Raw genomic sequence first — 24,000 nt, 5'->3', positions numbered from 1 at the left:
GGTAAGACCAATTGACCCTCCTCAGAAACCCACAGTTTATCTTGTCTTTGTACATATTTCAATTTGCTCCATGAACGTTTTTCTTCCCTGTCAACATTATTCTGCAAAGATTTTAATTCTTCCAAAGTATCAATTATTTTTTATGCATAGCTTGTACAAGTTTCATCTTCTTTAGATAACAGTTCCCACTTGTCTTTGAACCATATACAGTTCAATGCGCAAAACCTTGCGACTTGATCCACATATCCATTTCCCAGTGACACATAGTCCTGCGACTTCAGATGTGCACTGCATTTCACCATGGCAATCTTTTCAGGCAATTGAATAGCATGTAACAATTCTTTGATTCTCTTACCCTTCCTCACTGGTGTGCCAGAAGAGGTCAGGAAACCCCTCTGTGACCACAATTGACCAAAATCATGGTCTATTCCAAATCCTTATTGGCTATCCATATAGATAGTAACTTTCAGCTGAGCAGAAACATGGCACACTCTAGTAAGGACTACCAGTTCCGTTACTTGTGCAGAATATACCCCTCGAAGCCAAGAAGCTTCCAAGGTACCTGTAATTCTGCACACAGCATATCTTGCTCTCAGTGTCCTTGTATTGTCTCTCAGACAAGAACCATCAACAAAAATAATTTGGTCATTTTCTTCCAATCAGGTATCTCTCATGTCGGGTCTCGGTTTTGTGCACAACTCAGTTACTTCGAGACAGTGCTACTGGGCGATGTGCGCCTCCATGGACCTGTGTCAAGACAGACAATGAACATGCACCACGCTCATGACTAAACAATGTGTAAGGCTTTGTGTAAACAGGCATACCCAACGCTGGAGACCTACACAAACTCTCTCTCACCTCAGTGAACACTTTCATCTCATTTTGGTCTAACACTATGGGATCAGTGACGTCCCTATGAGTCAACTTCTGCAATGGTCTTGAAATGACTGAAAAATTTGGAATCCATTGGCGACAATATCCCACCATTCCCAAAAACATCCTGACATCTCTTTGTGTGGTTGGGGGACTTATCTGCAATATCGTTGTAATCCTTTCTCTGGATATCTTTCTCGACCCTTTCTCAATTTGGTTACCCACATTCTTCACTACTTTCTGACAGTACTGCAACTTCAGTGGTGACACTTTATGGCCATTCTTTCTCAAATGGCTCAATAGAGCAATTGTGTCATACTTGCACTCGTCCCTTGTCTTGGATGCAATCAGTAAGTCATCAATGTACTGCAACAAAGCCGATCGGAAAGGCAATTCCAAAGACTCCAAATTCTTTATCAAAATCTGATTGAAGATAGAAGGTGACTCTGAATACCCTTGAGGAATTCTGCACCAGCAATAGACTCGATCCAGGAACTTGAAACAAAAGAGAAATTGGCTATCCTCATGAAGAGGCACAGAAAAGAATGCTTGTCACAAATCGATGACAGTGAACCACTCGGCATCACATGGAATCTGGAACATTATCACACCTGGATTTGGCACCACGGGACAACATTTGACCACAACCTCATTTATTTTTCTCAAATCCTGAACAATCCGAACCTTCCCACAGGGCCTCTTCAAACCCATTATCGGTGAGTTACATGAACTGCTCAACACTTCTTTCAGAACCCCTTGCTATACAAAGTCTGCAATTATCCCAGCCACTTCCATCAGGACATCTTGCAACATATGGTACTGCAGAAGTTGGGGGAAAACTGCATTCAGTTTTATGGTAACTTTGACTGGCTCCACTCCCTTAATCAGAACCACTTCTTTTCCTGTGAAATACCACACCTTCTCTTGTACTGTTCCCTGCAAATCAGGATGAAGCTCTTTCACTGTGAACATTGGGAAAAACTCAATCAAAGGGTACTCCTCATTTGTAGTTTCACACTCTATTTCTGGGGCTTGATCTTCTTCATCATCAGTGTTCTTCTGAATCTCAATTCTGTCATTTGAGCAAGTAATCAAACATTTTTTTTACACAAGTCTCTTCCCAGTAGGGATACCGGATTTGGATCACAGACTACAAATTTATGCAGTCCGTGGAAATTGCCAATCTGGACTTGAACTGGATCTGTAATCGGGTTTGTCAAATACTGGTTTGCTACCCCCACAACCTGCACAGTTCTACCTGAAATGGGCAAATTTGAATCCTCTGCACGTCTCACTGTAGAGCGTGTAGCTCGTGTGTCAACCAGGAATGAAACTCTGTGACCCATAACCTTTCCCTTCTCATAAGGTCCCCTTTGATCTACTTCTAAGGAAGTCGCAAGCACACATGGCTCCTCATCCGAACTATCACTCGTCCATTCACCATGCATTCCATTTTCACTGTGTAACGGGAATTGATGCACTGTGTTACTACTTCTGTTTTGCATCGGACCTGTGACCTGTTGAGAAAGCATCATCTGTTGCTGCCCCATCGGGGTATTTGAATTTGCTGTCTAGGTACTATGGGAACCTTGCACCTGCTGCATGGGCTGAAAATTTTGCATTTGATTCACATTATTCTGTAAATTTGGATTAGGACCCCTTAGTCTCGGTTCTCTCAAATTTTGGAATGAATTGATGTAATTACTCTGCTGAACAACACCTTCCTGCACCATTATCGGACACTCCCGCTTCCAATGTCCCACGGCTCTACAAATGTGACATGGCAATAGCTTCTTCATTCCCTGTACATCATTCTGAACCACTACAGTATTCAAATCAGGACCACAATTCAGATTACCTCCACGACCTTTCATCTGAGGCTGAAACATGATGTTTCCCTGCTGCTGCTGTGGTAACGGCCGTGAAAATGTCCCTTGCACTCCTGTTTGAGCTGCTTTAATCTGCATCACCATCTCCTTCTCTTTCAACTTTTTTTGCTTCAATTCAGTCTCCTCACTACAGTATTTTGCATACTGGAACACCTCATCAATCGGTGTTGCTTGCCAGAAAATCACATGACTCTTAATCATCTGGCTAATTTCAGGTCTCAACCCTTCCACAAATCTGAACACAAAATGCAGCATGTCTTTCACCTCAATTGTTTCTGTACCACTGTAATGTTTGAATGCCTGCAGCAATCTCTCATAATACGCATGTATTGACTCTTTTGCTTCCTGAGCTGTTCTATCAATTCTCTGCCAATCAATATTCTTGGGCGAAATCCTTGACTTCAGAAACTCAATCACCTTATAGTAATGTTTCATTATTTTAGGAGACAGTGCTCCTGTAGTTTTGTCTCTCTCCGGTTCACCTGTTGGCCAGTCTACACTCCTCTTTCACTCAATCCATAAGTCAGGTGGAACCACTATCTCTAGTAATGTGTTTAAGTCTTCACACAAAAACTTCGCTAGTTTCACGAACCTGTCTGCCTGCTGATACCACTCTACTGGCTTTTCTCTCAATTTTGGATAATCATTTGTTAATGATAGACTGTCACCTCTGCTCCAAGGTACGTGCACAAAATTCCCCCCCGGAATCTCTCTCATTGGTCAAATCTTTACTGGATCTTTGTCCTGCTGTACATTTTCAGTCAGCTCCAAAGAATCCCTTTTTCTCTTGTCTCTTTTCTTTACACATCTGCCTTCCCATTTGTCTAATGTTCCCCAGGTCTGAGCACTCTGCAGCAATTCTGTAAGGTGTGCCTTCATTCCGGCCGACCTCATGTGTTCAAAATCTTTTTCCTCAAAATCTAATCTGTAACTCCTCTTCAAATGCTTTGTTTTCTCTATCTCTATGCAGTATTTCTCTGCCAAGTCTGCTAATCTCTGATGCACCTTGCTCACTTCTCTCGTAATCTTTGGGTACAAGTATCTCCATTCTGCCTCTGTGTATGATTCTAACCTTTTCACCCCCATCGTTCCCTCAATGAGCTCACCTGCTTCCATGCTCAGCCTGGCAAATTCAAGTACTCCTCTCCTTTAGGGGCATTCTGCGGGGTATTCAGCTTGTCTAACCATTCAGTTAATTGCTGAGCCGTCAGTCCCTGTAACGAAATGTTATTCGCTTGCACCTTCGAGGGCACCTGCTGTGCAACTGCATTGCGGAGTCTGCGGTGTCAATAATTTCAAACTCTGGCTAGCATTTGGTCCTGTTGCAGCATCCGGAAGTGCTACAAGTAGACTAAAGTGCAGCAATGAACTTGATCCTTCAAAAGTCTGCCCCACACGAGAGACTACCTGAACATGTTTATTATGTCCTCCCCTCATTAGGCTCAAGGACATTGCTCCCTGTTCACTTATAGTCCGTTTCTTTGGTGCAAATAATGGTACCGCTGGACCAACAGTCATTGGTAGTAATATAGCATCTGGAGCTGCTCTGGCACCTACACTCTGTGGGAGAGTAGCTCCCATATTCTGATTCATCATCGGAGTCTGACTGTGTCCCTGTCACTAGCATAAATCTCGGCATTACCTGCGGCTGCACTTGGGGCAACAAAATCGGAGTCAGCTCATTCTGAACCAGAGTAGGTCACGGAATCACCTGCTCCGTGGGCACCACTAAATTCGAAGTCATTTCCATAATAGGCACATCAGGATATATTCTATGCACCTGTGACAGTTGCATCTGTGTCTGCACTACAGGAGTAGTTGATACATTAGGATTACCTTGCACTGCATTCTGTGTCGGGTTAGCATCAACCTGCACCGGACTCACTGTCCCATTAACCTGTGTCGGGCTGTCAGATCAACACTAGTACTCGGACCACTCTCATGTACTGTATATGGTAGTGGTCGATCTCTCAATAACTGTGTAAGGAACTCATCATCGTCCGATTCCTCCTCTACTGTTGAAGACTTTCTAGCCTCCTTACTTTCAGATGGACTTTTACTAGTTTTCCTAGTAGCTTTCTTTCCTTCCTTCTCATTCTCCTGCGTTATTGCTGGAAAAAACGTAATCCCCTGCAAAGTCTCTGTTCTCCATACCATCTGAACGCAGTCCCATCTGGCCTCCACTAGAGTCTTTTCTGCCCTTCTCATTCTCCTCTCAAATTTCAGTTGCTGTTGCTGTCTGGCTACTAGCTCCCAAATCACTAATGCCTCAAACTGTGCTGGTCTCAGAAGGGGCTTGGATTCTTTTAGCATCATCCATAAATGCTCCAAAACTCTCAAATTGAACGTCCCATTTGTAGGAAATGCTAAGCTCCCATCTTTCTCTGTCAATTTGCACCATTGTTTTAACCAAGGACATGGCACAACACCTCTCTCTTACATTACAATGTAAGCCGGTGTACCTTTCGGCGGTGTAGCCTCACCTACACTTGCTGTAATATACATATCTCCCCTTAGGGCACTCTTTAACGCCTTGAAACACTTAATCTTTTCTACTTTTTATTTGCATAAAATCAAATCAGGAAATGACTTTTAATCCCAAGATTCCTTTCACCCACGTTCTCAACCAATTTCCTCTCATGGACGGCTGCCAATCCGTGCGTGACCCTTCTCACTAACCAACCTATCCCAGCGTGGCTCCAATGACGTCACATTCACACGTACTATGGCTGACAAAGTCTTGTGGCTCGCCCTCCTAAATTCCAAGTCACACAAAACTAATGCAACACATTGTGAGCACTAATCAAAACCCAAAAAACAAAAACAAATCTGCTGGTTTACGACAGGAAAGGTAAAACAATTGCATCAGAAACCTTACGAATTTTTCACTGATGGCTCTTCCCGCACTTACAGTTACTCCTTTTTCTCAGTCTCCCAGATTTGCAAGGAAAATTCGATCCGCAAATTTTACTCTCAACTGATCAATGGGTCTGTCCTGGTGCACATAGGACTCGCCAAATCTCAGTTAAAAAATTTCTCTCGCCCACTTTAACTCACACACTGACTTGCTGACTATGCCCGATCAACCTACTAAACCAGACAAATTACAATCATATAACCAAGTGTCTCATACACTTTTTCAATATACTCTGGAGTCTTAGACCACACAGGGTCCGTACATCAACTACCATGTGGACAATTGTTTAGCACAAAGCGCCACACACATATGTAGTTCGACGTCTTTACTACTCTCACATTGCGGAGTATGCACACTCATACTGCCACTTAATTTGGAGTGCGCAAACTCCCTAAAATCTTCACAAACCTCACAATTCACGCGACTTGCGTAAGCTGTGCAAGCGCAACCTATTTCACCCACTTTATCACTAGAACGCCAGGAACATCCTCAAACAACCATTAGCAGGATCCAGGATCTCGGAAAGTAATTTCTGGGTTTAAGGGAACATCATTTTCTCCCCAATTATCATCATTGAAAAACAAAATCCAAATCTCAATATTAATGAATCTTCAAAGGACTGACTCATCAAACTGCTGCCATCTCTGGGAACACCTGTCACTCTGTACCGAAAGTCTATGGCAAGCTCTTAAGGAGACTAGTCTGCTTCCATAACTGTTAGCGCGTCAGGCCTTAATAAGTAAACTTACAAGGGGGTGCAAATAGGTCGATGAACCTTTTGACTCGTAATTAAGAAGTTCTCACCATAGCTTCAGTACAGGAATCGATGATCAATACACAATAATCAATAATCATTAATAATCAATAAAATCAATAATCAATGGAGTCAGTAAGTGTCACACACCATGACTTTTCAGTCATGAATAACCACACATTTAGAAAAGTTTAGAATATTTATTTCCCTATATTAACAATCCTAAAGTCATGCAGATTAATCTCAAAATCAAATGAAACACATCTGGAAACAACACTGGTTGTCCAAAGTGGCGGAAGAAAGACAATATAATCAAAACTTGAACTACAGCACATTCTAAAGTTACAGTGCAAATCAGTAGCAGAGTCAGCTGTGTCAACGTTATGGTGTACATTAAATTAAGCAGAGTAGTTCAGCAAGCATTAGTCCCTGTTATCATAATTCAATTAGTGAGAATCCTTAACTAACATCAGATTAGCATCAGCATGTTGGACTTCATGCAAAACAATTTAGTAACACCAATTTGAAAAAAAACATCTAGCTATGGTTCTATCAAAACAGAGTAGTTGGTACCTAGAAAGGAAAAGCAAAAATGCATAGTAATCACAGTTTATCGCATTATACCTAGCCTCGGTATGGATCAGCAAAGCAGAATCAGTCTTCGTCCTCAGGACATCAGTCAATCAGCAAGGCATCAGGCTCTCGGTCAGGAATATGAGCCCAATAAACCAGAATATCGGAATGAATCTCTCTCTCTTTTATAAGTCTGGATCTCTCCCTCTCCTAAAGTTCGGAAGTGTCTTCCTTCTGTTGCGTTGTTATATCTAAGTCACCTAAACTATCCCCTAATTCCCTATTGGTCAGTTAATCGTACGTTTACTCTCTGTCCAATAAAACTACTATACCAAATCTATGAATTCTAATATTTCTCTGTTCTCATATTGTTGATTGGTTCGTCTTGCGATGTCTTTATTATCTGGCTTGTCAGGTTGCAATATTGTTGCAGCTTCCACTCTAGTAAGTATCTTCATTGTTCATGTCCTGGGAAAGTAAGTCTCACACACATTACACATAAAATGTTGCATTAGCAAGAACATCATCTCCTAACAGTCGGTTCTCACAAAAAACTTCCGTTATAAGCATATTTAAACAATTCAATGGCCGTTTCACAGTTTAATTCACTTGGTCAGCATTTTTATTAAACGCTAAGAAATACAGCTTCTGCATGAGGCCTGGCAAAATAGGCCAAGACACTTGCTAAGTTAAGGCTTACAATTAATAAATCTAAAGCATACTTCATAACCCTTAATATGACATATTACTGCATTAATCTAACATATATTCAATATTTCATAAGTTTTAATCATTGTTTAGTACACTTTGTTAACATTGTTGGCCATTCGTCGTGGTCACATTTTCAAATGTATACATTAATTTTCTATGTTATATCATTTTCTATAGAAACTCATTATTCAAAATACATAAACACTCTTTAATCATTTTTATTAAGACACCTTCGCTAGCAATGCTGAACATGACTATAACTCCCATCCCGAAATTCCTTTACTGGGATTTACAGCTGACTTACATGGCACAGTGAGAATATTTGCATCTATGTCTCTTTTTCTTGCAAAGTGACAAGTAGCGGCACAATAGATGATTCCTAGAGCCCCCCCACTGGAAGCATGGTTGAAAGACAAGGCATACTAAAGTACGGTATCTGATGGCTATTGCAATCTTACGCACCCTACGGCATGACCAGGAGACTTCTGGGAGCTGTACCTGGCCTTTACAAGGTTGAAAGAAATAGACTTTGAATATGAGGACATGGACCTGTATGGAGGCCTGCAGGTAAAGAATATTAAGTGGCTGCCAAAAGACTTACATGGTGAAAGGCGGAGCGAGATTACTTTAATATGTATGTTATAAAGAATAGCGCAGCGGTTAGAGGCTCATTTACAATGCGTTAAAGCTGTCATCGTTTTGCTCCCTGTCAGTGAGGTAATACTTATTGTATGCTATGTAAAACATTAAATAAAGATTGTTTGAAAGAAAGAATATGTGCCGGGCCCAAAGTTTTGCTTCAAAGCCTGCTGCTATGGAATGTCGGCATGCCGAATATCAAGGCTGCGTAGTCTTGATTCAGCTTTTTGAATCCTCTGCCAGACACTCTGCAGTTTTCTCACTCTTTCCGGTTCATGATTTCTTTTGTTGACACAGTATTTCTGTCATTCTCTTCTTCTTTTCCACTCTCTGTGTTTTTCACTCTTTTGCTCTGAGTCAAGTCCATAAGGAAAGTAAGTACTGTTCCTCAAAAAAAAAGTGCTGGTGGGTCCCACTTAGAGCCCCTGGCTCAAATAAGCATTACTAATGCTCCATTCTTCACAATCATTGCCCCTCTTTCTATGATCGGTGGGCACCAGAAAGGCCTCTGAGAGTGAAGGGAGTGATCTAGTTTAGCCATGAGCCTAACCAAGGTTTCACTGATAAGATGGCCACTTTCAACTGATCGACCAATCTTGAGCCTTCTCCCCCTTCCAGAGACTTGCATATGGTAAGCCTGGTTTGTAGTGAGTTAGAAGTAGTGGGAGGAGAGTGTGAGGATTCTGGGGCTTGGAGATGGAAGCTCAGATTCTGAATACCTTGGATTAAAAAACTCCAGTCCAGAGTCAAAGCATTGTTGCAAGGTACCAAAAGTGCCCTTCAGGGCATCTAATATAGACAGCTTTCATTCAATGTTAAAGAAATGTCCTATTTAGTTCCACGTCTTGTATAAGCATGTCAAAATGCAAGGTTTAAGCCCTCTTGATAGCTTTCTGGTAGATTTGCATGTGTCTCTTACAGCATATCCGGTTTTCCCCACTCAACAACTTACACCACTGATATTCAAGACAGGAGCTGGTATTTTTCAAGTCTATCAGCTTCCTATTGTACACCTAGTAAAAGGACAAAGGGCCAGATGTGCAATATATGTGGTCACAAAATAATGGTTACAAATTGTGATCACTATTTTTGCAATCAGTAAAGATTTATGAGAACCATCCTACGTACTAATAGAACAGTACTTGAAAAATTTAATTGTAGTGGGTCGCAATCAGTATTGGGTTTAAAAATAAAGTTTACTTTTTTTTGTTTAGTTAAGAGTGGCCATTGCCTAGTCTTCAACAAACTTTTGTTTTTAACATTAAAAAGGGAAAGGGGAACAGAGTACAATACTACCTCATATAGGTGCCAGTAAAATATCAATGTTTTGCACCTGGATTTCGATCATGAAACATTGATACATAAGACACAGATATGGTATTTGAAAATGATGCCTAAAACATGCCTCTTCCAGATACAGAATCGGTGATCCATTCCCAATTCCATTCTAATAGTTGAAAAAACGTTTCTGATTCTATCATTGGAATTAGGATATAACAAAAAGCATTTTAACAGTCACAAACACCAAACTGGAACATTTGCAAGCATCAAGATGCTTAGTACTACCTACAACAACCTAAACTATAGTGATATGTAAACAGCCCATCATATAACTTTCAATATGTGCAACCACACTTGCCTGTTTCATGCTATGCATCCACATGTGTACACACAGTAACGTGATGCTGTATGTGTCTATGGTGCTATTAGGGATCACATCTGTGATACTCAATGATGTAATTTAGGATCTCATCAGTGCTGCCATTAATGGTGTAATTTACTATGTCATAAGTTATGTAATACGTGAGGTCTTAAGAAGTACATGGCAGGGATGCAATTTATAGTTAGCTCAGTAAATCATAACTTGGGAACTTCAGTGTTTTTTTGCTTTTTAAATGTTAGGTTTGATCTCATTTGAACAAATAACCAAGATGTAACTATAATCTTTGTGTTTTTCAGTGAATTTCTGTTTTTTTTTTATCATATTCAACGCTGAGCATATGCCCAACTCCCTTGGGCGTCAACCGTGCACACAGCAAGGATTGGTTGCAGGCCTGTCTAGGCAGGCCTGGGGCCCAAATTCCTGTGGACACCCAACTTACATTTGCTCTTCTTTAAATCACCATGCAAGCTGCCACCTCAAGGTATCATGGTACAGTGCAAAGATCCTTGAGAAATCTTGTACATACTGTGGTACCATGTGGTGGAAACTTGTATTGCAACTCCTGCTGGAGTGTCGCGATACCTCACGGGTGGACTCAGCTGATTCCCCCGGCAGGTTTGGGCCTTGATTGTCTTTAATATAGCTATAGCTTTTTTAATAGCTTATAAGGTGAGAGCATTCAATACACATCTATCAACGGCGTAATATTATGAACCAATACGATTTTTATTTATTACCTTACATGGATCATTCAGAGTCACAGTCCTCTCTTTTTCTGTGACTTTCAACTGGTGAACACTGGAATAATCCTAGGCTATCTTCAACCAGCACCCTCCCACCCCCCAAACAAAACACATCATTGTCTCATGGTTTTGAAGAGCCTAAATCATATCTTTCCAGGAAGTTGTTTTGTATTTACTTTTTCAGTTACTTGTGTTTTCTGCGGAGAAGATTAACGTTATTGAATGCCATCAAATGTATTCAACCTAAGTGAAGTATTCAAATGTATGGCATTTAATCCACAGGATTTCACTTACCATTTGTGCTTAGCTTGATTATATCCATGTTCTTTTTCCCTCACAAATGAATGTTATTGGAAAGTCGCTACTACCACTGTGTCAGCCCCAATTGCAGACACCTATGAAAGGAGCCCATGATGAACGAAATGTAATCCTTATTCTTCTCTGGAAAGCACCTCGAGGCCTAGCCACTTACAACTATCTAAATAAAGTACAACTACATTTCCAAGCCTCTAGGTTAAACATTAATGAGTATTGAAAATCTAAACCAGACGCAGAATTACTTAAACATTAACTTTTTCTTCTTCCTCTTTAGGACTGTCCCACTGCCATGAGGAAGAAAATGATGGCCACAGAATTTGCACATATCTACTTAGACAAACTCCCTCTTCTAGTTTGGGCAAAGCATGCTAAGCCAGAGGAGTACAAGAGGCTACAGATATACAATGGTTGCTTTGGATGGGATAAGGTCGCCTGGGACAGTGAGTTTTATGTATTTGTCTTTTGCTTTCATTGCAGCCTTTAGTTAAATGAAAAGAAAGAGGTCTCTTCTGTTAATATACTTACAATCAATTCAGTTTCATCTGTTTCAGAACGATTTATCAGATGTGCTATATTCCACAGAAAATCTGGAGAGATGCAGATATCTGTCCAGCATTTCTTCACAAGGTTTAAAGTGACCTTACCTATCTCCATCGCAACACATCATTGGCACTATCAGTTAAGTCATATAAAGGTCTCTGGTACACACAATACACCTTATCGCCTACTGTATCACACTAGAACTATCAATATAAAGGCAATAATATATTAAAATCAAAAATTATAACCTCATTATTTAAATGGAAAATAGACAACCTCACCACTGAACAATATCAGCAAATTTCAATTCCACTATGCAGCACCCTTGCTGTGCTCAAAATTAATACCAACACTTCATCATCTCACTTCAAGCACATATGAAAGCCTAATATGCAATGCACATCCGGCCACTGACACACTTATTCACAAGCACTCATTAATGAACTATCCCTATCAGAAAATGACTTTGCAACATACTTTTCTTTACAAGTCACCAAACTCCACACAAGAATGAATAAGGACAACAATGTTGACTCCTCTTTTAATGTATTTACCAGGTGACTAGGCAACAAAAGTAACATTCAATCTGTACGCCAAACTTGTCTGACTGACGATTAAGGGCTGAACTGCTCCTTCTGTACAATGAACCAGCAATTAAGTTATCACTGAAGGTAATACTGATAGGCCCCGGTAAATGGTAATCACCCAATGAGAAATGTAATCTACTAAAGTCACCTTTGCCCTAAAAACCTTCCTTTGGTGTATGATTAGCTGAATAGTTGAATAGTGGGTCCTGATTTTTGGCACAAGAGTCATCTTTGGTCCTATGGTTTCTGTCTCAAAGTCTTCAGACCATGCGCAAAACTCAACTCTAAGGTCTGGATGTGCAGCAACTTGAACAATCTTTCTGTGAGGTTCTTTCTAAATCAGCTAAGGCTCTTCCGTTGAATACTTTCCTTGATGATATGGTACGGCACCAATTGAGTCTTTTAGGATGGACTACTGTAGATGGCTTTGTCATGAATATCTCAATAACTTATCACTCTCCTTCAGCTTCTGCAAAATACAGGCGCTCGACTGGTTACTTGTCAATTTTCCCTTAAAATATCATCAGCAAGTTGCAAGTGAATCGCAAGACCAAGATTAAATACCTTTGTAATATGCATAAGGTTTTCTAATCCATCTCACCAGCTTTTCCGATCAGCACATGTGAACACTACTTTCAAATGCACAGATTTCTCTGAGCTCTTGGTGGCCATTGATGCCATTAATGTCCTTCTTGAGGGGCCGGCCATATTAGGCAAAACTTTTACACCATAGGATGGTTTAACTTTTTTTTAACTGGATGGTTACTGCGAGAAAAAACTGGACCCTATTTTTACACACTCAAACACCCCTAAGTATGGGGCATTGAAGGATCTGCCTAGTTCCCGGATCTCTTTACACCCAATTAAGACCTCTGTATAAACTGGTCACAAACTTTTATGTGGGCAGGCAGTCATATGCAAATGAAAAACAGGTGTACAAAAACTGTTCACAGGTGGCGCAATGCCATATAACAATGCCCCTCTTTTTGATGTAAGGCTTGATAAGACACACCTATTTACAATTAAAACACATGAAAAATAAAAGTGATGCAAAGTCTAGCGATGGTCTTGAAGTTGAGACTTACGACATTGTCGGTCCCAAAATAGCTGCTCTAAAGAACGTGAAAATTCAGGATTTCTTTTCGATTCTGAAGCACCCCTAAACCTTACAAATTCAATAAATGGTCAAAATTGTTCTCCCTCTCATATGAGAGACAAACCACTACCACTACCACTTTACTTTCCTAAATAATCAAATTCTGGTGGTACATGCTGCAGTGAACTCTCGTCTTGATTACTGCAATGCACTTTTAGCAGATTGGCCATAACATCTTATATGTAGACTATAGCGACCTAAAAATGTAGCTGTCAGAGCAATGTACGGTTTGTAGAAAAGTGGCCATGTTTTGGCGAATTGTCAGACCTTCCACAGGGTCCTAGTTCATCAAGACATTGCTTGGTTTTCATAATCAGGCCGGGATAACTCTCCACCGAAACATGAGCAATGTAACCAGCATCAGTTTTCCCTGAGGATCACAAAATTCAACATAGCTACATGTGGAGACCTATCCTTTTCCATACAAACCTCGTGGTTCTGGAATTCCCTAACCACAGAAAATGCATGCACATCCTCAATGTTAAAAGGTCAGAAAAAGAGGAAGGCCTGTCTGGTTAAACAACGTTTTATACACTCCGAAGTCACTATATAAATAATAAATACTGTCACCTTCACTAACTCACTAAGCAGCTTTAGAGAGTGTAATACAAAGATTCAGGAATATACGTGCAAGCATATGTCGATTTACAGGTCAGGATGCAGAAGTATGGAATTATCTGCCTAAATTGCTATTTGACCCTGACAATAATTGGACAATCTATACACATTTACAATCTAACTGTAAAATCTATTCGGTATGTCCTGTGATTACAGTCAAGCAGTGTCAAGAAGCATTTCTGGCATGTAAGCAAACACTTTATAAAATATAGCACCGTTACATATTGCACTACTGTAATGGTGCTGGTGTGAGCGAATCGATCGACTTGAGGACTGGTGACAAATTGCCAGCAGTACTAGCCACAGCTTATTCCTTCACAATTGGCTGTAGTTGTGGCTCAAGAACAGACTGTGCAAGGTTCTTTGCCTGGACTGGGCAACAAAGGTAGAAAAGGGAACCTCTTGGCCCATCTCATTCTGATGCATTTCAGCGAGGTCAGTGTGTTAATCCTCAGCTAAATGCCTTGCCTAAGACTAGTGAGGCAAGGAAGGACAGGAAGCATTGGGTTCATAGTCCTAAGTCTAGGTATAGACAGGCTTCCATTGTTCCTGCACGTGCCTGTGCTTGTGGCCCTCAGTTGGTGTTTGTGTCACAAGTAACATGGCCCTGTCAATGAAGAGAACGATGTATCAGGGTTGCTTTTCTAACTGGACTGTAGATGTAGGACGATGCACCACTACTGGGGGCAGTTGACACGTGCCCTGTAGGGCGAGTGGGCTGGTAGGTCACACTAGCTTATAAATAGTGTGCAGGTCTAGACGATCTTTCCTGTCTGTGCCCTGTCTTTCCTAGAGAGTCGATTCAGGGAAGCCCTTGGTGTTCCAGAAGCAAGGACCAAAATTTGATATTGTTGAGATGAAATAGTGCAGGATATGGGAGCCCAGAAGGTCATCCCAAAGAGCACTGTGTTTACTGCCTTTGGCTTGATCTCAGGTCCAGAGCCCTCGCTGGAAGATGTAACCTACTGAGTGGTGGTTGAGTGTGCAAGTTCCCAAACCCACTACTTCCACCTGCACTGTGTTTATGCCTTGAAAGGACGTTTATTAAATTAAGTCCCTGGAAGGCGTATTAGATGACCATGTATTAGTCAGTACCCACCATCCACCAGTTGTAGTTAGGTTTTTGTCCAAAGTTTATCACTTTGATGTAAAGGAAACTTTGAAGATTGGTGTCACTAGTTTATTTTTTTTTTTTAAGTGGAAGCATGTAGTACACACAATGCCAGCGCCCATCAGATAAAGACCTAGCATGGGTGAATGATTTGACCACTTTCTCCAATATACTCTGTAGGGTCATGTTGCATCATCTAGCCTGTATAATGCCTATAGATGGGTGTAGATTGATCTTAATAATCTGCCTAGGACTCAGTCATTTCTAGGTCTGCAAGCTTGCACCCAGAAAGGCAGAGTCAATCTGTCATGTCAAATGTTAAGCTGAGAGGCTTCCTATATGTACTGGTTTATGTAGTGATGAGGTGCAGTAGTACGAAGCAGTGGCCTCTAATCACGTAGATGGTTTGAAAGCCACCTTAAACCTTCACAGCCATACAGTCCAAGTAGTCACATAGACATCCACCCTGATCGCAAGCACGTCATACTGACATTTGGTCCCTCACCACAAAACATCCACAGCAATAAAATCTGGGAAGCATCTAGCCATGGGTGAATGAGCCTGCAAGAGAATCTGGAGATGCTGTCCACCCACGGTAGTGTACTCCAGCGAACCTAATATGTAACTGACTGACAAATCCGCCAGACATTAAGAAATACTAGCCTGTCTGTGAATCTCTTGATTTCACTATAACAAATTCACCTCTGCATCCTAAACCTATTGGTCACTGTAGAAAATGTTTTGGGTTGGGAGGGAATCAAGTGTTGTTCAGTCTTTTGCTGCGGGATGTTACAAATTGATTGTGTTTATCTAAACGCAGGCTGGGTAACCTAAAGTCTGTAACACAATGCGTGAGCAGCAGTAAGGGTGCTAGGTGCAGAAGAATGAAGCTGGGCCTTGTGTTGTTTACGTTCTGTGGGCTGACAGCTTCATTTTCCTCTTATTTCTAGTCCTGAATGAGACGCTGCCTCTGCTGAATACCTCGGCAAATGGCTACATGTTCAGTGAGTGGAACCGGAAGCCCAGAGCCGGGTCCCCCTGTATCCGCTGCGCTGCCGTGGGCAACGGCGGCATCCTGAATGGATCCAAGCTGGGAAAAGAAATAGACCAACATGACTACGTGTTCAGGTGCGTGCGACGCTGTCTCTCTCACGCCCTATCGCTCTTTCTCCGCTCGGCCTGTGTTACACGCTTGTAATTGTGTACTTCTCTTCCAAACTCTTTTCCAAAAAATATCATATTTGCGACACACTGTCTTTCTTCCCCCGTAGCGTCGTTTAATGCACAAGGGCAATGAAATGAAAAACAAGAGGGAAGGCAAAAGTCATCGTGACCCAGCTGCTAGTGACCCGTGATGGCTGCCCATGAGGCAGAGGCATTACAGCATAAGGGGTGCGAAAATCAGAGCACTGATATTTTACAAATCTTGATTTCATTCATTCCTCACCAGGGCCTTTTCATTTATTGTAACCTGCAATCGCCTTAGGTGTCCTACATGCAAAAGAGAACACCCGAGTTCAGCCCTTAACAGGGATTTAGGAATTGTTTTATAAATTTTAATTTTCTATTGGTTTTATTCTTCTTCAACTAACGTCGACATGGACATGAATCGGATCAAAAATAAGGGGCAACACTCATTCTGGTCAAATACTTGGGACACATTTATAGGACAGCAATGGGGGTAGTTCTGCCAGAGGGAACAATATAGAGAAAGTGTACAGAAATAGTTAACCGATTATGAGAGGGTGGGAATGAGTCACACGTTGGGAATATCACGTGGCGTCTTGAGAAGAGGGGCAGATATTTCCGAGGACGGAGAGGCTGGAGGTGTAACTCGAGAGTCGGCCCAGCCTGCTCAAACAAACTCCTCGCCAGCCTACACTGCTCTTCCAGGAACTACGGTTCGCAAGACAATCAACTTACTCTCTCACTGCACACAAGATCCTTGCTTTCAACATTTGCGATGCATGTTGGAGGAACAATATGTTTATTTGTAAAGAGTTTGTTGGTAAGACATACGTATTACAGAAGTAATTATGTACCTCGATCCGTTTGGGAAAACAAACTTTAAACTGTTCTTTGAATTTACATTTTTCTAATAAGAGACTTTTGGGGCTAATTTCAATCTTTTGAACTTTATTTCTTTTGTGAATGAACAGGAACGATTCGAACATTAAAGCACCACTTATAATATAATGTGCATTTAAGATACAACTGATAATTAGTAAGCATTACGTGTTCATATATACATAGCTGCCAAGTTCCTCAGGTCCATATGTGATGTGCTGTTCCACTCCATGTTTTTTCCTGTGCAGTCTTGGGGTTGTTGTTTAGTTTCATACTGGAAAAAACAAGACAATAAGTTCTAGAATTCAAAGGAAACACCTGGACTAGAGCAGCACAACCCTCACTGACCCGGGACACTTGGCAGGGCTGTATAAATCATATAGCAATAAGCCTGACTGGATCTCTAGTCTATCGACTGCCAGGACCAAGAGCTAATTTTGCCAGAAACATTGCTGATGTTGTTGCCCCACCCCCTTACCAGTGACGCCAAGGACTACATATACATGTTAGACGATTTTAACGTTACTCCTGGAAGACGGAAATGTCACCAGTACAGCTGCTCTCCTCAAGAGTCTAAAGAACACGGGAATGAAACATGTCAACAGACCCCCACACTCGTCCGGTCACACCCTCGATCCCATCTTAGCTACCTTCAATAACATAAAATCCTCCACAATTACATTCCTCACGTGCACTGACCAGGCCATCATTCACTTTATGATCAATGACGCTTACCTAGCCAAGGCTTCCACTTCTGACCAGGTCAGATTTGGATGGAGCAAAATCTTGGAATCTTACTGGATTAAAACGCTACACATAAATCCACCAAACAACACTAACAACCTCATCACTGTTGTCAAGCAGTTCGATGATTGGATGACAAGCGGTGCCGACTTCCTAGCACCGCTGAAATAGAACACAGAAGAGAACTTGAAAGAAGCCAGCTAGTACACCGAGGAACTACGAGCAACAAAACAACACTGTAAACAGCTAGAAAGAAGATGGGGAACTAACCACCTCGAAACTGACAAGTGTGAATTACAAATCAGTCCAGAGACAGTACCACAAACACATCAGAGAAACCAAAAGTAAAGGACATAGCCTAGCGTGTTCACCACAGCTCCAACAGCAGCAAAGAAATCTTCTTGATTGTCCAAGACTCCACATCATCACAACAATTTTGATCCTCAACCGGACATTAAAATCCTTACCTCTGGATTTCCCACCAGCAACCTTGGAGACATCTTAACTACCTTGACCACCTGGAAAACTCACCGTGGAGGAAACAGTCAACATCATGGGGAGAATATATTCTGGAGCATCTATGGATCCCTACTCCCACTTCTACATCCTGGGAGCCTCCTCTATCAGCAAAGTCCTCACCTGCATCTTGAATAACTCCATCACCACTGAGACATTCCTGGACAAATGGAAACACATGATGATCAACTTACTACTAAAGAAACCCTTGGCTGACCCTACCCACCTAGCAAACTACATGCTGATCTTCTTCCTATTTTTTTTCAGCCAAGATCATAGAGAAAGCAATCAACAGACAACTTGCTCACCATCTCAACGAACTCCAACTCCTAGACACCACTCAATCATGCTTTTGACCCAACCCCAGCACTGAGACAGACCTAATTGCAGCCACAGAAGACATCAGGATGATCCTAGATCTTGGAGACACAGCTACCCTCATACCACTTGACCTCCCAACAGCCTCCAATGCTGTTTCCTGTCCCACCCTGATCAAAAGACTATACAACACAGGCATCCTAAGACCCACCCTCAACTGCATCGGCTCATTCCACACAGAAAAAACCCAGAGAGTCAACCGGCCTCCCTACACCACTGAGCCCAAGAACCTCATCCTCATCTGTAGAGTCCCCCAAGAATCGTCCAGAGTCCAATATTATTGAACTTCTACATGACCACACTAATGGACCTCATCCTATGTCACAACATCAATATACTCTTCTACATGAACGACACACAACTTATACTCTCCTTGTTGAACAAGACCATTACTACAAAAGCCAGCGTTGCCAGTTTCTTGACCACCAACACCACATGGATGAATTCTAGTTGCCTCAAACTGAATGCCCACAAGACGCAAGTAGTGATCGCTGGTAGATTAACATCGGCCTGGGACTCTACCCGGTGGGCTACCAATCTCAGCCCCACACCAGAAATTTCTGATTTATCCAGGACAACAAACTGTTCATGTCAGCCCAAGTGAATGCAGTCACCTCCACCTGCTTCCCCTCCTGAACAGGCTATGCAAGATTTTCAACTGGCTTCCAGAAAACACCAGAAAATGGTCACGTAGGGCCTGATAACCAGCGGGTTGGACTACGACAACTCACTCTATGCAGGAACCTCCAAGAAACTACTGCACAGATTCCAAACCATCCAGAAACTTCATCCTCACAAAGCCTACATCATGCCACAGCACATCACACTTAGTTAAAGCTGCTCACTCACTCATACAAAGCACTCCACAATATAGGTTCAGCCTACCTCAACAACCATATACATTTCTACGTACCTCCCAGAAACCTCCACCCAGCTGGACTCTTACTCGCACACATATCACTGATCCACAAGCCCACAGCCAGCAGCCATGCTTCGTCATACATCTCCCCCTAGGCATGGCACGACTTCCCAGAGCACATCACAGCCTCCTTAGTGCTTCTTGAGTTCCACAAGAAGCAGAAGACTTGAGTCTTTCAATAAATTCCTCCTAGAAGACAGCTTCCTCCACACCTGTAAGGTGTCTGGATACCCTCAAGGGTGATTAGCGCAGTATACAAATAAGCATAAAATAACAGTACATAACATAGCATAATATGTGTCTTCAAGATTAGGATTCGGAGAGTCTTAAATCTTAACAGTTTCAGTTGCAGCAAAATCAAATCAGAAAGTAAGCCAATCAACCTCAGAAGGCTCATACATATGAAGTTAGAGGTAGTTAAGTTGAAAATATGCAGGGAGTTTAATCAGCATTTCAGTGGTCACTTATGTCTTGTTATCATTCAGTTGTAGGAAAGTCAGCACATACTAAAACAGAAAGCATTTATTTCTAGAGCTAGTTTAAGGGTCTTGTTAGATCTGACGTCCTTAGTGTGGTATTCCCCCAACGTTTGCTTTCACCCTTCATCTTTGTCGAATTACTTTTTGTTGGCTTTAGGACTTTGTGCACGTAACCACTGCTAACCAGTGCTGAAGTGCTCTCTCCTTCAAACATGGTAATATTAACCTATACCTAATAGGCATATTTAATTTACTTGAAAGTAAATGGTACTAAATGTACCCAGGGTACCTAATTATATGCTGCTAGTGGGCCTACAGCACTCACTGTGCCACCCACAATAGTAACCTTTTAAAACATGTCTCAGGCCTGCCACTTTAGACTGTAGTTGAGTTTCAAGCTGCCTTTTCAACCTGGCAAAAACACCTCTTGCTAGGCCCAAATCTTCCTTTTGAATGCATACAAGTCACCCCGAATGAAGGCTCTAGAGGCTCATAGGGTAGGGTGCATTGTATTTAAAAAGTAGGACGTGTGTACTTAAGTTTTACATGTCCTAGCAGTGAAAAACTCTTAAAGTTGTTTATCATCATTTACAATCTTTTTCACTGACTAAAACTGAATTACCTTACTACATTTAATAAGTGCTAACTTCAGATTGGAGGCAGATCCTAGGGTAGGTCGCTTCCTCGCCGCTGCAGCTCCACCTGCCCAAGCCCTTGCCACGCCTTGCTAGGGTGTTCAGGTCTTTCAGGTATTTCGGGTTCTTCTCTTGACCTTTGACTGTTTCTTGCCTTTTCTCTTTTGCTCTTTGCTTTCCACTGTTTCCTGCCATTTCTCTTTTGCGCTTTGCTTTCCACTGTTTCTTTTTCTCTTGCTGTGCGCTTTCCCGCTTTTTCCCCCTTTTTCCCGCTTTTCCCGCCGCTGCCACCCGTGAGGCCCCGCCCCCGCTCCCATTCGCTGTCCTCCCTCCCGCCTCCCAGCTGACCCCTCCTCCCCCCCTTCCCTCTTATGGCGGCCGCTGCGCGGCAGAGACAGCGACCCTTGACCCTCGGGTAGGTCGCTTCCCCGCCACTGCAGCTCCACCTGCCCAGGCCCCTGCCACGCCTTGCTAGGGTGTTCAGATATTTCAGGTATTTCAGGTTCTTCTCTTGACCTTCGACTGTTTCCTGCCTTTTCTCTTTTGCTCTTTGCTTTCCACTGTTTCCTGCCATTTCTCTTTTGCTCTTTGCTTTCCACTGTTTCTTTTTCTCTTGCTGTGCGCTTTCCCGCTTTTTCCTGCTTTTTCCTGCTTTTTCCCACTTTTTCCCGCTTTTCCCGCCGCTGCCACCCGTGCGGCCCCGCCCCCTGCTCCCATTCGCTGTCCTCCCTCCCGCCTCTCGCCTCCCAGCTGAACCCTCCTCCCCCTTCCCTCTTATGGCGGCCGCTGTGCGGCCGCGCCAAAGGCAAGCCCGTCTGCGCCCGTCCGTGCCTGGACCGCGCCGAGCGCCAGAACTCCTGGCCCCCACCGCGCTCAAAACACCCGACTAAGATACGACCCCCACCGCGCTCAAAACACCCGACTAAGATACGACGCCGCCTCCCTTAACGCCCTCAACCCCGGACGAACAGCCACCTGCTACCAAGCCAGCCCTAAACGTTCTCATGGACCCTTCACCTGTCAAGCCTGCAAGTACGCATTCCACCGAGCCTGCAGACCTCCCACCGGCCCTCGCACCAACAATCACCTCAAGTGCATCCTCCTTAACACACGCTCCATCCACAAGCACGCCATCGAACTATGGGACTTCCTGGACACAACAGCACAGACGTCACCTTCATCACAGAAACCTGGATGAACGCCTTCTCGGCTCCTGACATCACCATAGCCAACCCCGACGGCTACAAGATCGCCCGGAAGGACCGCATCAACCAAACCGGTGGAGGAATCGCCATCATCTACAGGAACTCAATCAACATCACGACCACCACCGAAGACACCCCCCTCGCCGCCCAACACGTACACTTCCAGATCCACACCGACCCCAGAACCACCCTCAGAGGAACTCTCGTCTACAGGCCCCCGGGCCCACGCACCCAATTCAGCGAAACCATCACAGATTTCATCAGCCCGCACGCCCTAGCCTCACCAGACTGTATCCTCCTCGGGGACCTGAACTTCCACCTGGAGAAAAACAACGACAACAACACCGCCACCTTGCTCGCCAACCTCGCCAACCTCGGACTCAAGCAACTGGTGAACACCCCCACCCACACCGCTGGCCACACGCTTGACCCCATCTTCTCCGCCAGCAACCACATATCCTTCAGCCACTCCTCTGAACTACACTGGACCGACCAAAGATGCGTCCACTTCACCTTCAAACGGGCGACCCACCACCATCGCACACAACAAATCCCCCGCAGACACTGGAGCAAAATCTCCACAGAGCAGCTCCTCTCAACACTGAACCAAAACCCACCACCCATCACCACTGACGTCAACAACGCAGCCCTCACACAGTGGATCTCCAACTGTGCCAAAAACCTCGCTCCACTTAAAAGCAACCCAAGTGGGTCCAGCATCAGGAAAACCCCGTGGTTCACGGACGCCCTCAAAGAATCCAAGAAATCCTGCTGTACCCTCGAAAAAACCTGGCGCAGAGAACGCACCACAGAAAACATGTCAGCCCTCAAGATCGCCACCCGTGAACACCACCAGCTGATCCGCTCCACCAAAAGGACATCATTCAAAGAGCGACTAGACAACAACACCCACAACAGCAAAGAACTCTTCAACATCGTCAAAGAGCTCTCCAACCCCAGCGCCAGCTCCAACGTCATCACGCCCTCACAAGAACTCTGCAACTCCCTTGCTACGTTCTGCCACCGAAAGATCGCAGACCTACACGACAGCTTCGGTCCCCAGACCCCACCGCCCACCACCGAACCAACAGCCCCCACCACTACACTCAACGCCTGGACCCCCATCAGCTCTGAGGAGACCAGAATCACCATTAACACCATCCACTCCGGCTCCCCCTCGGACCCGTGCCCCCATTACATCTTCAACAAAGCCGACTCTATCATCGCCCCCTATCTCCGGAGCATCATCAACAGCTCGTTCTCATCTGCCACCTTCCCCGAGAGCTGGAAACACGCGGAAGTCAACGCCCTCGTGAAAAAACCCACGGCTGACCCCAATGACCTGAAGAACTTCCGCCCCATCTCTCTTCTCCCCTTCCCGGCCAAGGTCATCGAGAAGACTGTCAACAAGCAGCTGACCAATTTTCTTGAAGCTAACAACTCGCTCGACCCTTCCGAATCAGGATTTCGGGCCAACCACAGCACAGAAACCGCCCTCATCGCTGTCACCGAAGACATCAGAACTCTGATGGACAACTGAGAAACAACCGCCCTCATCCTCCTGGACCTCTCGGCTGCCTTTGACACCGTGTGCAATCGCACCCTAATAACCCACCTCTGCTCCACTGGAATCCTAGGACAGGCCCTTGACTGGATCATCTCGTTCCTCTCCAACAGAACCCAAAGAGTCTACCTTCCGCCCTTCCGCTCAGAACCCACCGAGATCATCTGCGGCGTACCCCAAGGTTCCTCGCTCAGCCCAACCCTCTTCAATATCTACATGAGCCCCCTCGCCGACATCGCACGCAAACACAACATCAACATCATCTCCTACACCGACGACACCCAGCTGATACTCTCCCTCACCAAAGACCCAACCACCGCCAAAATCACCCTACAGGAAGGAATGAAAGACGTTGCGGAATGGATGAAGCTCAGCCGCCTAAAGCTGAACTCAGACAAGAC

General features: G+C 43.6%; 1 protein-coding gene across 3 annotated transcripts in view; it reads left to right on the top strand.

Annotated features, from left to right (window-relative positions):
• The window catches only part of LOC138245813 (alpha-N-acetylgalactosaminide alpha-2,6-sialyltransferase 2-like), a 577,537-nt gene that overhangs the window by 219,389 nt on the left and 334,148 nt on the right, over nt 1-24,000 (top strand). For all 3 annotated transcript variants that reach the window (XM_069199748.1, XM_069199746.1, XM_069199747.1), the window contains exons 3-4: nt 11,355-11,520; nt 16,043-16,220. In XM_069199748.1, coding sequence (XP_069055849.1) covers nt 11,355-11,520; nt 16,043-16,220 — 344 coding nt within the window. The remainder of the gene's footprint in view (nt 1-11,354; nt 11,521-16,042; nt 16,221-24,000) is intronic.

This window comes from Pleurodeles waltl, chromosome 7 (genome assembly GCF_031143425.1).
Source record: "Pleurodeles waltl isolate 20211129_DDA chromosome 7, aPleWal1.hap1.20221129, whole genome shotgun sequence".
NCBI classification, from domain to species: Eukaryota; Metazoa; Chordata; class Amphibia; order Caudata; family Salamandridae; genus Pleurodeles; species Pleurodeles waltl.
This window is presented reverse-complemented; position numbering and strand designations above follow the sequence as displayed.